Consider the following 13,748-nt stretch of genomic DNA (forward strand, 5'->3'; position numbering starts at 1 on the left):
ATCAAAGAGTGATCTCTGTCAGCTCACATCACCAAGGAGTTCTGGGCAAAGCAGAAGAAATTTGAGGAAATAAGACAGGAATTAGGATTGCAAGTTATTAGCTAAATAAAAAAACCCCAAACACCTAGAGGTAAAATAAAGGCCTGTTAGAGGAGCACGGCAAGGTAGTCGGGAGCAAGCAGTGGGCAGTTTCTGTGGCTCAGTGTTCTCTAACCCCTGTCTGGACCATTCCAGCCCATCCTTTCACACAATGTGGAGGCAAACTGCCTTGCCCTGTCTGGAGCTGCTGTCTGCGCCACTCCATTAAGACTCAAGCTCTGGTGCTACAGTCCTGTATCGACTTACCAGACTCCAAACTTTAAGAAAATATTTGGTAGTAAACTGTGCCAGACAGAAAAAAAATTCCAACCATCACCAAGAAATACTACATCAATACTAATAAAGAGACAGAGACAAGGAATTGCATTAAATCTCAGTTCACTTCTCTGCAGCTCTCCTTGCCAAAATCCTCCGCAAGCAGCAGAGCGCCACGGTCACCAGGACAACCCCTAACACTCCACTTCCAACTCCCACCAAGCATTCATAAAACAGTCTTCTTTGCCAAAAGTGCTGCTGCTCTTGCATTTCTTCACGGGTGCTGTTTGCTGTGTTTCCTTCTGCCTCATTGGCGGCTAACTTCTGTTCCCAGGTCAAGAATTTTTGAAAGTTCAGATCCACTAAGTCATTTCGGATCATTCTGACCCCAAAGTAGACCCTCTTGATGATTCTCGAAGTCTTCAACACCTGCACGTCGCATTGGTAAGTCCCTGCATCAGACTCCCTGGTAGGGGAAAATCTGATGACACAACTGGGGTTTTTGAAAGGTCTGAACAGCATGTCATTAGTGGTGATCAGGCCTTGGGCAAGTTTCCATGTACAGCTGTAGGCTCTGCTACCAAAGTTGATGACATCTGAGGTCAGGCAGCTGAACCGGAAGGATGAGCCGACGGGGACGGTGAAGTGGAGCAAGCCACAAAGCCAGTCGGCCAGGCAGTCGGACCTGCGCAAGGTACAATTCCTCCTCTCCCCGGCGGGAGTGATCTCACACAACTCCTCCAGCTTGAAGCCGGGCCCACACGTGACGCTGCAGGACGTGGTGTTGACTATGACTTTCACCACAGCTGACTTCAGCTCTACTGGGATGGTAACCGCTTCGAAGGAAACTACCAGTGGCAGACAGAAAGCACAAGGCAATATCCTGAGGATGAGGCTGTTCCGCAAGGTCTTCATACCAGGGTGATCAACCAGACACGCTGCTTTCTACAGCCATGCAAATTCAGTAGCTTAAAAAACACAAAATCATTCTTTGTAGATCTTCAAACTAAGTATTTCTGAAATCTCACCAGCATTATCTTCAAGACCTAATCCTTCCATTAGGAAAAATCCTCCAACAAGGCAGGCCTGAAGTACAACACTGCTAAAAGAGATGCAACGCATTACTATATTGGTCAGAACGCAAATCGTGAATTCCAGTTCTTGTAACAGGCCAGCAGAATGTTTTAGTCTGCTACACTCCAACCTCCCTTCTCTGTAAGATATTACATACTATTTTAGATGAACTTCCACCGTAAAGAGTACTGTTCCAGTTTAATTTTCCCACCAAACTATCAAACAATAGAAGTCATCACTACTGAAACCTTTAAAATAATGCTGCTGAGCATAAGGAGATCCCAATTCCTCAAGCAGCACAGGTGTCTTACATCCACGTATCCCAAAATCTAAAGCACTCCCCAAATTACCAACATCACGAAAGGAACATTTCATTCTCCAGATCGTCTGATGGCACTGAAATCAAAGGCAATCTGAACAGTATTTCATCACGGATGATATCCGTCTCTACGCAGGGCTCAGTGAAGTCCCTCACATCTCCACGAGCCCGTGTTCCCGGCGGAGCACTGCTGATGTCACAGTCCGGCTGCCTGGGTCAGAATGCGGCCCCAAACCTTCCAAGGGAGAACAAAGAACTCCCCTAAGTCTGAAGCCAAAGCGAGACCTCTGAGACAAGGACTCAGCATAAAAGCATCGTATTAGGCTCTTGACATCCACCACCAGACTCCGAAGGGATTCAACAGCACCGGCCTCACCGCATCACTCAGAGGAGCTGCAAGCCTGAGCCCCGCGCTGTGTCACGTACAGCCACCGACTCCGAAGAGAGATCTGAGCCATAATCTCCACGTTCAACCGATGCATCTGCAAAACAGAAACCACTCGTACGCTGCCACTGAAGCAGCAAAATGCTTGAAGGGGAGACATCCCAGTGTAATTCACTTGGCGCCTGAGCATCTTGAAAGAAATATTTGAAACACCTTGAACATCTTGAAATAGAGTTTTTCATAAAAAATAAAATATCACAGTTACTTATTTTTGATGGAGTAAATGAACTACGGTCAAAGCAGTTCAATAATCAGTGTCTCCTTACAGCAACTGCAAGATTTGGATTGTCACGTTCCTCAACAGCTCTGCCAGTGAATATCCATATTTCTCTTCCTAACTCTCCCTAATTTATTAAAATGAAGACTTCTGAAGATCTGACATCTGTATTTTCCACATTCAGTTTCCTCAGAGGTGCTCTCTACACCCAGCACACTTTGTGTTCAGCTCCCCTTCCACACGTCTGTCTCGGAGCGCCTAGGCTGCGCTCAGGTACACAGGGCTTTTACCAGACTCCAGATTTACTCCTCTCTTGAAAAGCGATCATCAACCAGATGCCACACTAAGAAAACCCAAACACCACCACACCAGCTGTGGTGAAGGCACAGTATGTTTGTGTTTGCAGCAGAGATGTATTGTGGGATTCCTAAACATTTCAGCATACAAACAGTCATGGAAGTATGGAAAAGCCAAGACTTGCCCATTGACTTTAGGAAATAAAACATATCTCTTTATTTACAAACACAAAAACTAACATCACTGCTATATACTACCACCAAGCCAGCATCCAACAAATATTGTACAAAACTACAGATACCAAAAAATAAAATAAAAGATGGAAGGAAATAAACCAAGGACATGTACACTGTACAGAGAAGTTTTAACAGAAATGAAGGCTGGAGTCTGTGGCAACTTATATGCTTTAAAATAATCTAGAGAACCACTGCCTGTGCATCTTTTAAAGCTTGTGGGCTCAGCCACACCACACATGGGTGGATTTGAAACAGCAGTGTTCCAGGAAAGATGCGAGTCATCCTACAAGCAGAAAGAACAAAGAAAACTAATACTGCACGCAGGAGAATGAATTTCATTACATGAAGCAGGCCACTGTACCAAAGCCGGAAATGAAAATAGCGGTTTTCAAAATACCTTCTGATGTAAAATGTCTCCTCTCTTCCCATGGTTATAGCTCATGTAACTACTGCATACCTCTGACTGCCAATTAATAAATCTCTTTATGACTCCTCTTCTTCGTTTTTAATGTCCGCAGGATACTTTGAAAATTTAAACACGTAGTGATAATCTCAATAATTACAGCTGAGGAAAAACTGAACATAATTGCATAGGAACTAAAAAAGTCTATAAAACAAGGGGCATTAGGAATGAAAACTTCCTTTTAACAGGCGGCTGGTCTGGTACAGAGCTGTAGGTATTGGATAGAGAAAGTGTCTCTTCCCATTCCCACAAGGAAAATATGACAACCGTCTTTAAGGAATAAAAGGTTAAAGCATGGCTGGGAATGAGCTCTTAGCATTCATCTTTCTTCCATTCTTGATCCAGAAGTGGGGAAAAAACTCTGAAAAAATTCTGTTTCAGTTCAGAAAAATACTGGTTCTGATTTTTCTCTAACTGCCAGTACCTACCAGCTAAGGAGGAAACCGATTGTTTCTGGTAGGGCACCTCACAGGAAAGAGGCAAAATAAAAACACTTGCAAGGACAGAAAAAACCTGCCAACACAGCTTTTCATACCACAGGCTAGAAGAAAGCATATAAGGCAAGTATTTCATCTAGAGCTACTTTCTCTTGTTCCTTTTCCCATAAGCAGAGTCATCCTTCATGTATAAAATATTCACAATACGAAGACTCATTCTTTGCAGACTTCAGAGGGTGTCTTGATTCTTCACATCAGATCTCTACCCACTTGAGATGAAATCAAACCTGGCACATAATGAGCAGCAGTGTTTCACTAAGCAGTCAGCACAGAAGACATCCCACTGAGCTAACAAAAAAGCTGATAAGGTAACGCAGCCGGCATAGAAGGGCTCGCAACTCACTGAAATGAAAATTAACAGCAAAGAAAGGGAAGTTTGCAGGATACACAGTCATACGGCATCGGGAATAAAAATACACGCTTTGGGTATTCTTCAATCCAGGAACAAAAGAAATATTTAAAAGACAATGGCTGATCAGCTCTGGAGTGGCAGAGTGTTGGGTACCAGCTCACTTTACAAACAGTGATGTATGTCAACACAAAGGCAGTCCCATCAGTCTCTTTGCAAATCGTGTGACCTGAGAGTCAGCATCTTACACTCTTCGATGAAGAGGCAGTTAAGGAGGAAGGCAGGCCGTTTCCTCTTCCATATTCATTTCTTACAAAAGTCACTCCCTGAATCCATGAACAATCAGTCTGCTGTATTAGTCAGTCCACTCTGACCGAGCATTTCGTCTATTTTCCACATTAGGGTGCCAATATAGGAAAGAATACAGGAAGGTAAAGAAGAGTGTCTTCATAACAATTCTGAGATTGCACCACCTGCTAAAGAGATCAAAGACAGGTGAAAAATAAGTAACCAGACTCAAATAGATGGTACCAGAAACCAGAGACCACCAAATACGGTAGCCTTTCCAGAAAAAAACTGAGAGAGAACAAGAATTTCTGGATAAAGCCATTCTTTTTAGAGTTCTTTAGAATTTCTGTGTTTGTATTTGAGATCATGTGCACAGGCACGGACAAGGTGGCTAAAGAACTCTTGAGCTTTTACTCCACAAAGCTGCAAGCAAACTTACCTGGTGTAAAAATCTTTGATTCACCACTCCCAACATCTCAGAGCAAAAGCACAACTTTAGCTCCATGTAAGCTTGGGTTAAACCAGATTCCATGCTAAAACTACAGAATGGCTCAAGCTTCTCAGTTTGTTTACACTGAATCCCCATTTCGACCCAGCAGCTTTAAGAATAAGGCACTGCCTGCCAGCCTGCACAGCACACTGACACAGACGCACTTGCAGCAGGCTCCGAGTCCCAGCCCTGCAGTCTGCACAATGACACGGTGTTACGGCTTGTCACAAACATCTTCCAAAGGAGAAATGCTTGTTGCGTGACTGTTTCAGTGGATGATTAGTTACTTCAGCAAGGAACACCACAAGGAACTAGCAGAATTAACAGCTTCATGGACGAGAGACAGAAAGCGCAGTCTGGCTCCAGGCTCCCAGGCAGGTGGCCATTTGAATTTGGAAGTGTGTATTTGCACGTGGTGGAACACCAGCAACCCCAAGAAACAAAACGGCTGCTCATAATAGGAACTGTAAGCACAAGCCGTAAAGAGAACAAAAGGCAGACAGACAGGAACTTCACAGACTAACAGACTCCTGTGCGTTTGGAAAGAGCCAAGCGACAGTTTCTTCCAGTGGACAATCTGTTCTTCCCATAACACGACCCACATAGGCGCTTCCAACACCGACTACTGAGATCTACTGCACGGATCTGTTGGATCCTCTTAAGCCAACAGTACCATAGAAGGAAGCACAGTAACAGGTCCTAGTAAGAGACAGCAGGCCATCACAGCAATGTTAATTATTTGCCTATAGCTCAATCCAGCCAAAGAACACCACCATGGAAAAGTACCTTCAAGTGCTTACAGGCGAAAAAGATGAAAAGTAAATTTTAGAAAACTCTATCACCTCCAACAGATGGGTAAAGCAAGTGGGGAACTTGGGTCTAAACCCAGTTGTTCATAGGAAAAGAAAATTTCCATTTTACAATGTCCAAAACCCACAGCTAACTGTAGTGGGACAGGTATGCACATCCCAAGCTCAACAGCAGCAGCAGCCAGTAAAATTCCACTGTTGTCTTTCATAGCAAGTCAGACTATATCACAACAACTGCATTCGAAGCATCACAAGCAAAACCACAAACATCCTCCCAAATATGGCCTTGCAAGTATGTGTAAAAAAACAAGACAGGAGTCTGTCTAGAATGTTGCTTCATTTGAAATGTTTGAGAGAAAATGGGAGTATTATTTTTCCAGCTCTCAGAACAGGCTGATGCAATAGCAATCACAAGCTGCAAGAAGAAAGTACACTGTGATCCGTCTACACATGTAGATCAAGCAAATTAGCAAAACAAGTTGGTAACAAAGCTACATAAACATACCTTACAAAAGCTGAACAAAAATACTTGCTATTAAAACTACTTATCTGAAAACAAACTGCTTAAACACGGAAAAGTCAAAGTACCCAGCACTGTTTTTTTGAAGCAAATGATGACTGAAATTCATTTTGGAAGCCACATGGTTTCCAGTGCACAATCCTTTCTCATTTACATCCTTTTGCATATGGTCATGTTAATTAGCAGCATGATAAAACAAAGCAATCAACAAGCCTGCTGACGAAACTAACAGTTATACTCATTTGGTCTTCAAACCGGCCTCGTCCATCCAGCATGGCACAACCGAGCGGTCAGGCTGTGAGACAGATGCCAGCAAAGACACCTGAGGATCCCCACAGTCCAGACAACTCCTTACCATCACACTTTAAACCATACTGGATGTCCCTAATGACTTGAGAAGTCTAAAGAGAATCACCCTGCCCGGTAAAGCCGACACTAGAAACTACTCAGTACCTCCCAGGCTACAAACAAGCTCGGAGGATATTCTTGGCTGTTCAATATCTGGATTTTGCAAGGTGCAGTGTGAAAGGATTAAATGGAAGCCCAGAAAACATCCACCACGTTTTTCCACGTATAGAGTAAATTTCTTTTATCCCATCCCCTTTTTCTGCAAACAGTAATTATCAGTACTAGTGCAAGCAACGTAACAGGAGCTGAGCAGGAAGGACAATGAGCAAGGTGGGCAGCGTAGGACCAGCAGTGAGGGAAGGAGGGGGAAATAAAATCACTTCTGTACAGTCCAAAATCCACAGCAGCAGCTGCTGAGCTCAAGGAAATGCAAAATTTGTATACCAATTACGTTGTGTCCTTGAAACTGTTTATAGATCAACCCTAAGTTCTTTATTACAATCTAAAAAAAACAGGAGTCAGCATCACGTAATCCAACCATGGGCTTTCTTCACTGTGCTCAAATGAACTTTTCCCAAATAAGAAGCTGAAGTAGCAAATGAGATGGATGGGAAACACTTGGTCTCCCTGAGACTAAGTCTGGGCCCCGACAAAGGTGACTGCAACAGTCCTGTTTTCGTACACAACCAACAAAATATGACCAAAAAAAAGGGGAGAAAAGTCCACAAAAATCATCCTCATTTGCAGCAACTGTACTTTGTGGAATTTAACTAAGGCTGTTGTATAGCTAGGAATTGAAAATTCAGCTCCTGACTTTTATCTCAGGGTTCTTTTATCAAACAGACCATTATCTATGCTCCGTTTCCTAGTTCTGCTTACAGAACTTCTCTGTTCTTCATCACTCTGCCTGATATCGATGGCACAAAATGTCAATTTCAGCTTCAGAATCCTGTGCTATTTACATTTTTCCCCCCTCAAAACCAAATATTATTACTGTTTATGTAAGTGTTGATAGAAGTTCTCAAAAAGATTAGTTATCAAAAGATTTTTTGCTTTTGAAATAGTGCTCTATCTCTATCAAAAACCCTATATGCTCTTTATATGTAGATCATAGGCACAGATACCAGTTTTATTACAAATATTAAAGGCACTTCTGCTTAAAAAAATGTAAAATTTTGCCTATCCTTGACAGCAGCTAAACATTTCGTGAGCAAGTGCCATTTGGGAAGATGAAACGCTATGACTCTATCAAGTCAGGGTCTGCACAAAGCAAGGCCACCAAGCAAGCCAACGACGCTCCCGCTGGGTTCCTTACCTGTCAAAGGCTGTCCCAGCTCCGCCTGCACTTTACCCTTCGCTGCTCCTTCCAGAGGTAAAGCACCTCTGTCCCCTTTGTAGAGTTTCGGTTTAAATGGAGAATCTTTGTCTTTACCTTTTGATCCTTTAGGCCTGCCTGCTTGCTTCTTCTTGGATTTACCATCTCCCTTCACACCCAGCAGCGGATGGACTTCTGTGGAGAGACGACGTGTTACCAAAGTGAATTATCCCTCAGGATGCTTACAGCAGCATACACAGCCCTTGGTGTTAAACACAAACAGTACTAAAAATTACAATTTCAGGATGCCTTTCCTCACTCCCAGTCTGCGAAATGCCAGCAAAATATGCCGAGTTGGTGACCATTAATAACTGTTCTAAGAAGTGACTTCACAGGAAGGAGAAAATCAAGGAGTGACCTTCTGAACATCTGGTCTTCAGACCATCTCAGATGCAGAATAGGCACTAAAACAATGGTAGCTTCTACGCACCATCATTAGGTACTCCTTGTAGTTCAATGTTGGTGGTTTTGGGCTTCTTCTTTGGTGCCTGAGGTCCATCAGAGGAGGACTGCCTCTTCTTCTCAGAACCTATGCCCTCATCAGTTAAAGAACTCTGAACCGCATCTGGTGGAGGTCCATAGGGGTTTTCTTCCGGATCTTCCACTTCAGGAGCAATGGGTAAGTAAAGCAGAGCCTTCGAGTCCTCCAGTTCTTCATCGCTGTGAAGGAAAAAATTTGCTTTCGTTTAAAACTAGGGGTTATTACAACCTATTATACTGGGAATATTCATGATACATTTTGTATTCATACTTTAAACAAAACATTCTTTCACCTGCTACAGAAGGCAGCAATGGGATCCACACTGGTTACATCCACTTCTTCATCTTCTGCAGCATCAGCACCTGAGAACCAGGGAAAAAAGACAAATTAAGGACACTAACGAAAAGACCAAATTACTCTGAAAGAATGGCACCAACTGTGCTTAGATGTCTAAGCATGCAGAAGTGAGAACCAAAGCAGAAAACAAACCTAAAGTATTTCCTCTTAAATCCGTCAGGTTTTTACTTTTTATGTTCTAATATAGACCTATTGTTACAGAACACCAGTAATAAAGCTAGACAAAAGATTTAAAATCTTCTAAATGTTTTGTTGTTTTCACTAAACTACCTCTAAATCCGACATTTATTTTAACGCTTAATTCCCAAAAGCCAATGTTACACTTGAATATTAGAAACTGCTAAGCAGTTAACCAAACAGGAGAAGTGTTGCGAAGCCTGGTAATGAGGAGAGCTCTGTGGCACGCTGGGAATAATCCTTGTTTCTTCCCATGGTTTACCACAGCCTTTCACAGCACACAATTTTCTGGCACCACCAAGTGGCCTGGCTGCGCTGCCATGGATTCAAACAGCACGGCTCCTCTTCAGAGCAAGCCTCTACGACCACGTATGTCGATTCACTGCCGCTTTCTGCTTAAACATACATCGGAGAGGGGAGGCATTTCTCAAAAACTACTGCATGTCATTTGGCAGGAGTGATATTGATTCTCAGTTCATACATCTTCATTTATCCACTGCTGTTTTGTCATTTACCACCCATGTATACTACTGTGACCACGCAGTCAGACTACAAACTATTCGGTACACAGAAACGCAGTTTATGAGGTACCTGTCTGTTCTGGTTCGCTCTTATCTTCATCTTCAATGTCAAACTCTGACTCTCTCTCTTCATATTCTACATTTTCATCCAGCTCTTTGAAGTCTGGCGCAAAGGCACTCCAGTTTTCCTAAACCACAAATTCAAAGCAGTTTTGACCTTATGCAAAGGAACAGCAGCTGTAGTGAGGACTCACACAATTACAATCCCATTCTACATTAAAATCCCCCAAGCCACGTGCAAGATCACAAAAATCAAGCCTCATTCAGGTCCACAGTCACATGGCAAATTAGGAACAGCACAATCCTACTGAAAACACAAGATTATAATCCTCCTTAAAGACTGCCATGTATGCCGTAATTGCCCCTAAAACCAACGCTGTACGTTAGTGTTTGGCCACTTCAGTTTTGGCTTGCTAACTCAGACTTCCCGTGCTTAAACGACACATTCGGGACACCATTCCCACACAAAATGTCCCTGTGATGATATTTAAGACATAACACAAGCAAAGCTTAACTAGCTCAGCAGCTGAAGCATGAGTACCCTCCTCACACTCAACAAGATGGCAAACATATGTCAAGCTAGGCAGGTGAACTGAAAGAGCTCGTTGAATTGGGATTTGAAAAGGATTTCAGCATGTAACCTTCACTCTACGAGGCTGGAAGCCACTGGGGAACCCTCTTAAGGAAACGATCTAAAACACTTACCACTTGATTCTGTGCCCATATTGACACAACACCACTCGAAATCGAAGCTATGATCGGTCGGACAGGATGCCACTGGATTTATTTGAAAGAGAAAAGAGGAGGAGCTTAATTGGTAAACAGAATTAAGAAAGCTTAGTTTTCAAAATTAACAAGAACCATAGCAACAGCAGACAGTTTTCTTACTGCTACATCCAAGAGCAGCTCTCCTCTGGTCCCATGGAGGATTTTCACCAGGTTTCCAATACTCTTTTCCCATATGTACAGGGCATGCTGCCGTGCTGAACCTGCCACTATATATTCACCGTCACCAGAGAAACAGCACTTCTTCCACGGTGTCCTGCACGCAAAGACAGCGTCACAAGTTAAACAACAGCACAGCATGGAGGATGGAGGACTGCGGGGTGGGCTTGCTCTTCAGACTGAGATCTTACATGCTCCCATCCACAAATAATATTTAAACTTCAAATCAAAACACGACACACAGGTTTCAAATGAAAACATCTGCCCATTGCACTGCAGAAGATACTGAGCCACCCTTCATCCAGTGACTCCCATTAGTCCCGAGCACCCAAGCCTCACCTTTTCCAGTCAGGCTGATCAGCCACTCCCCTGCCTCTTACCTGTTCACCAAATCCTGCAGCTTCTGCATCGGTTCAGGCTCCCCATCTCGTCCGCAAGTTAGAATTTCACGGCCATCGTACACCCGGATTATCCGGTCCGCTGTGTTTATTAGAAAGCAGCTGCAGGAAGGAGGGCACGGAACACGCATTGCATTAAAAGACTAAGAAAATAAAAAGAAGCAGAATACGCTCCAGGAAAGAACTGTGGGGTTTTTCTGAGACTACCCTATAGCTTTCAATCCTTCTCTAAAGATACCACTTGGCAAATGAAGTAACTCACCTTCCTTTCCGAGCAAACTCAATTGATTTAATAGCTGTGGTGTTGCTGGTTCCAGTTGTCACTCTGAAGGAAGCAACAAGATCCTGAGTGTCTGTTTTTAAGACCAAGATCTGAAGATTAAGGAGACAGAAGGCAATCAGTGTCTTCATTATAACTCACTCCCCTTTTGCTACCTTTCACATCAGCTACTAACCCTGACAACAGAAGCCTCAGCAATCTACACAGGAATACTTGGGATCCTGCAACTGTAGTTTCTACTACAGTTTCTGCGACAGTTCTGCGACATAAAGTGGTTTATTTACACTGGAAAAGGATCCAACAAATATGGTCAAAGACAATAGCAACACAAAGAGCTAACTCAGACAAAGATGATAGTCTAGAGGTCTTCACAGATAAAGTGAGATGCTTTACTCAGAAGATCACATCAACACAATACAAATCATTCAAGAGACATTCAGGAAGCCCTATGAGTACATTAAAACAAAGAACGCAGCCCAGAAACGGTCAGGATCTCGGTAAAGACAGGAAGCAATCTCAGCCCCGGCATCCAGTACCCGGATGCTGAAGTCTCACCTTCCCCTTGGCATTGCCCGTATAAATGTATTCCCCTCGCCTGTCAAAGGAGGCCACCACATTGAGATCAGAATCATCATCCACAGGAAGGACAACGTGTTTGGAGTCCGACAGCGTTAGCATCACCGGCGCCGACTTCATGGGACAAACCAAAACTCTGTTTCTGCAAAGCAGAAAGAGAAGAGTCAGTAGTTTCTTCTCCGGAAAAGAAGTTTCCACATTTAGAAGTGGAAAAAAAATCTCAACCTATATCAAGAAATACAGAATAGCTCTGTGTTTTTATTATCTTATTTCATCTTTGTCACTTTAATCACAGCGTGACATTTAGCTGGTGTCTACTTTCATTTCCTTTCTTTTTCTGGAAGCTTCTCCAAGTTTATGCAGAAACTTGTAAACTCAACAAGACGTTTCTATACACATTTCTAAGAGTTATTCTCTTGTTTACTCTCCTCCCTTCCTGATATGGTCATAACAAAGAGAGCCACAACAAATCCAGTTCAGGTTCTAATCACAAAAAGAAGATACACTGACAGCACCTACGAGATTTGGAAACAAGCCCTTTGCAAACTGCAATAAAAGCAGTTTAATAACCATTAGTTCTACCCAAAATGAGAGCATTCAACCCTTTTTTTCACAGGACTTACTGGTCTCGAGGGTGGTACTGAACTTTCAAGATTGGCGAAGGAAATCGAAACCTCTGGTCGCAGTCTCCAGAAAGCACATCCCACTGCGACACAATGTTATCAGTCGAAGCACTCACCAGTTTGTGACCATCTCGACTCCAGCTACAGTAACGAGAGGCAGTTCGAGTAAAAGTTACTCCTTAAAGGCATAAAACTTACACCCTGCAGTTTAGAGTTATCAGAGCAACTCATCAGACTCACATATAAACCTGTTAGCCTGAAAAAGAACCGAATGTCCTAAAGTGTAACAGGCATAATGTATTTCCAGACTCTCTTAAAGGAAGCTATCTTGAACTGTAACCCAGCACCCCACAGGGGGCTGGCTCCCAGGCGTTCGGAGCCTTTGGGGTCCGGCAGCGCCCGACGCTCAGCAACCCCAGGCACGGCCCAAGGAGCAGCAGAACGGCCCCCCACGCCCAGCGCGGAGGCTGCCGGCCCTGCTCCGAGCGGCGCTGCCCTCACCAGAGCGAGCAGACGGGGTGGATGTGGGCGCTGATGATCTTGGCGATGCCCCTGGTCAGGAAGTCCCAGATGACGATGCGGCCGTCGTTGCAGCCCACGGCCAGCAGCGTGCCCCAGCGGTTGAAGGTGCAGGTCAGGGCCATGCTGATGCAGTCCAGCGTCCCATCCGCCTCCTGCGGGGAGAGGGCACCGGGGTGGGGGGGGCCCGTCAGGCCTCCGCCGCCCCGGCGCGGCCGCCGGCAGCAGCCGGGGGGCAGCCCCGCGGAGGGGGGGGGGGGGGGGGGAACGGTTACCTCGGGGTAGTTCTGGCCGAAGGACTCTGCAACGAGACGCAAAGACGGCGCTTGAGTGAGGCGCGCCCGCCGCCCGCCCCCGGCCGCCCGCCCGCAGCCGCGGCCCGCGCCCCCCGGCCGCCCCCGGCCCGCACCCACCGAGCAGCTCCAGGTTCATCGCGGCCGCCGTCCCGCTCCCTCCGTCCCCCGTCGCCGAAGGACCCCGCTGAGGGCCTGCGCCGCGCCGTCCCGGCGTTCGCCTGACGAATCCCCGCTCCCCCCTCCTTTTCCTCCGGCGCCGCGACCCGCCGGCACCTCCCGGCCCGCTTCGAGCCGACCCGCGGCGGCGGGGCCCGGCGCCGTCTCCTCCCCGCGCGGCGGCGGCGGCGGTCGGGAGCGCGGCGGGGCTCAGGCAGCGCGGCGGGCAGCCCGGCGCCTGCGCGCTGAGGGTTCCGGGCGGGCCCCGCGGCAGCGCG

At 45.4% G+C, this 13,748-nt stretch overlaps 2 protein-coding genes across 5 annotated transcripts; both read right to left on the reverse strand.

The window, feature by feature from the left end:
* Positions 1–211: 211 nt before the first annotated feature.
* TMEM81 (transmembrane protein 81) lies at positions 212–1,269 on the reverse strand. The gene has a single exon (XM_009945025.2). The coding sequence runs from the start codon at positions 1,267–1,269 to the stop codon at positions 478–480; it is 792 nt and encodes a 263-aa protein (XP_009943327.2). The 3' UTR covers positions 212–477.
* A 1,617-nt stretch (positions 1,270–2,886) lies between these two features.
* On the reverse strand, positions 2,887–13,516 carry RBBP5 (RB binding protein 5, histone lysine methyltransferase complex subunit). Of its 4 annotated transcripts, none has more exons than XM_075442950.1 (14): positions 13,432–13,516; positions 13,294–13,319; positions 13,001–13,173; positions 12,500–12,640; positions 11,856–12,018; positions 11,283–11,392; positions 11,003–11,122; positions 10,566–10,719; positions 10,383–10,454; positions 9,688–9,805; positions 8,855–8,924; positions 8,512–8,741; positions 8,139–8,216; positions 2,887–4,724 (listed from the first exon to the last, which is right to left on the reverse strand). In XM_075442950.1, the coding sequence occupies exons 1-14, from the start codon at positions 13,448–13,450 to the stop codon at positions 4,699–4,701; spliced, it is 1,500 nt and encodes a 499-aa protein (XP_075299065.1). In that variant the 5' UTR covers positions 13,451–13,516; the 3' UTR covers positions 2,887–4,698. The 4 variants fall into 4 exon arrangements, with proteins under 4 accessions (XP_075299065.1, XP_075299064.1, XP_075299063.1 ...); XM_075442949.1 differs by having other exon boundaries at positions 2,887–4,727; XM_075442948.1 differs by having other exon boundaries at positions 2,888–4,724; positions 8,022–8,216.
* Positions 13,517–13,748: the final 232 nt, after the last annotated feature.

Source organism: Opisthocomus hoazin, chromosome 25, assembly GCF_030867145.1.
Source record: "Opisthocomus hoazin isolate bOpiHoa1 chromosome 25, bOpiHoa1.hap1, whole genome shotgun sequence".
NCBI classification, from domain to species: domain Eukaryota; kingdom Metazoa; phylum Chordata; class Aves; order Opisthocomiformes; family Opisthocomidae; genus Opisthocomus; species Opisthocomus hoazin.

What these genes read in the sequence shown, in the direction of transcription:
- TMEM81 (XM_009945025.2), bottom strand. Translation starts at nt 1,269, where the DNA reads ATGAAGACCTTGCGGAACAGCCTCATCCTCAGGATATTGCCTTGTGCT.
- RBBP5 (XM_075442946.1), bottom strand. An exon ending in TCGGCCAGAACTACCCCGAG is followed by an intron (nt 13,174 to 13,293) that starts GTAACCGTTCCC and finishes CTCTCCCCGCAG; the next exon opens with GAGGCGGATGGGACGCTGGA. An exon ending in ACAAGGAGTACCTAATGATG is followed by an intron (nt 8,217 to 8,511) that starts GTGCGTAGAAGC and finishes GTCTCTCCACAG; the next exon opens with AAGTCCATCCGCTGCTGGGT.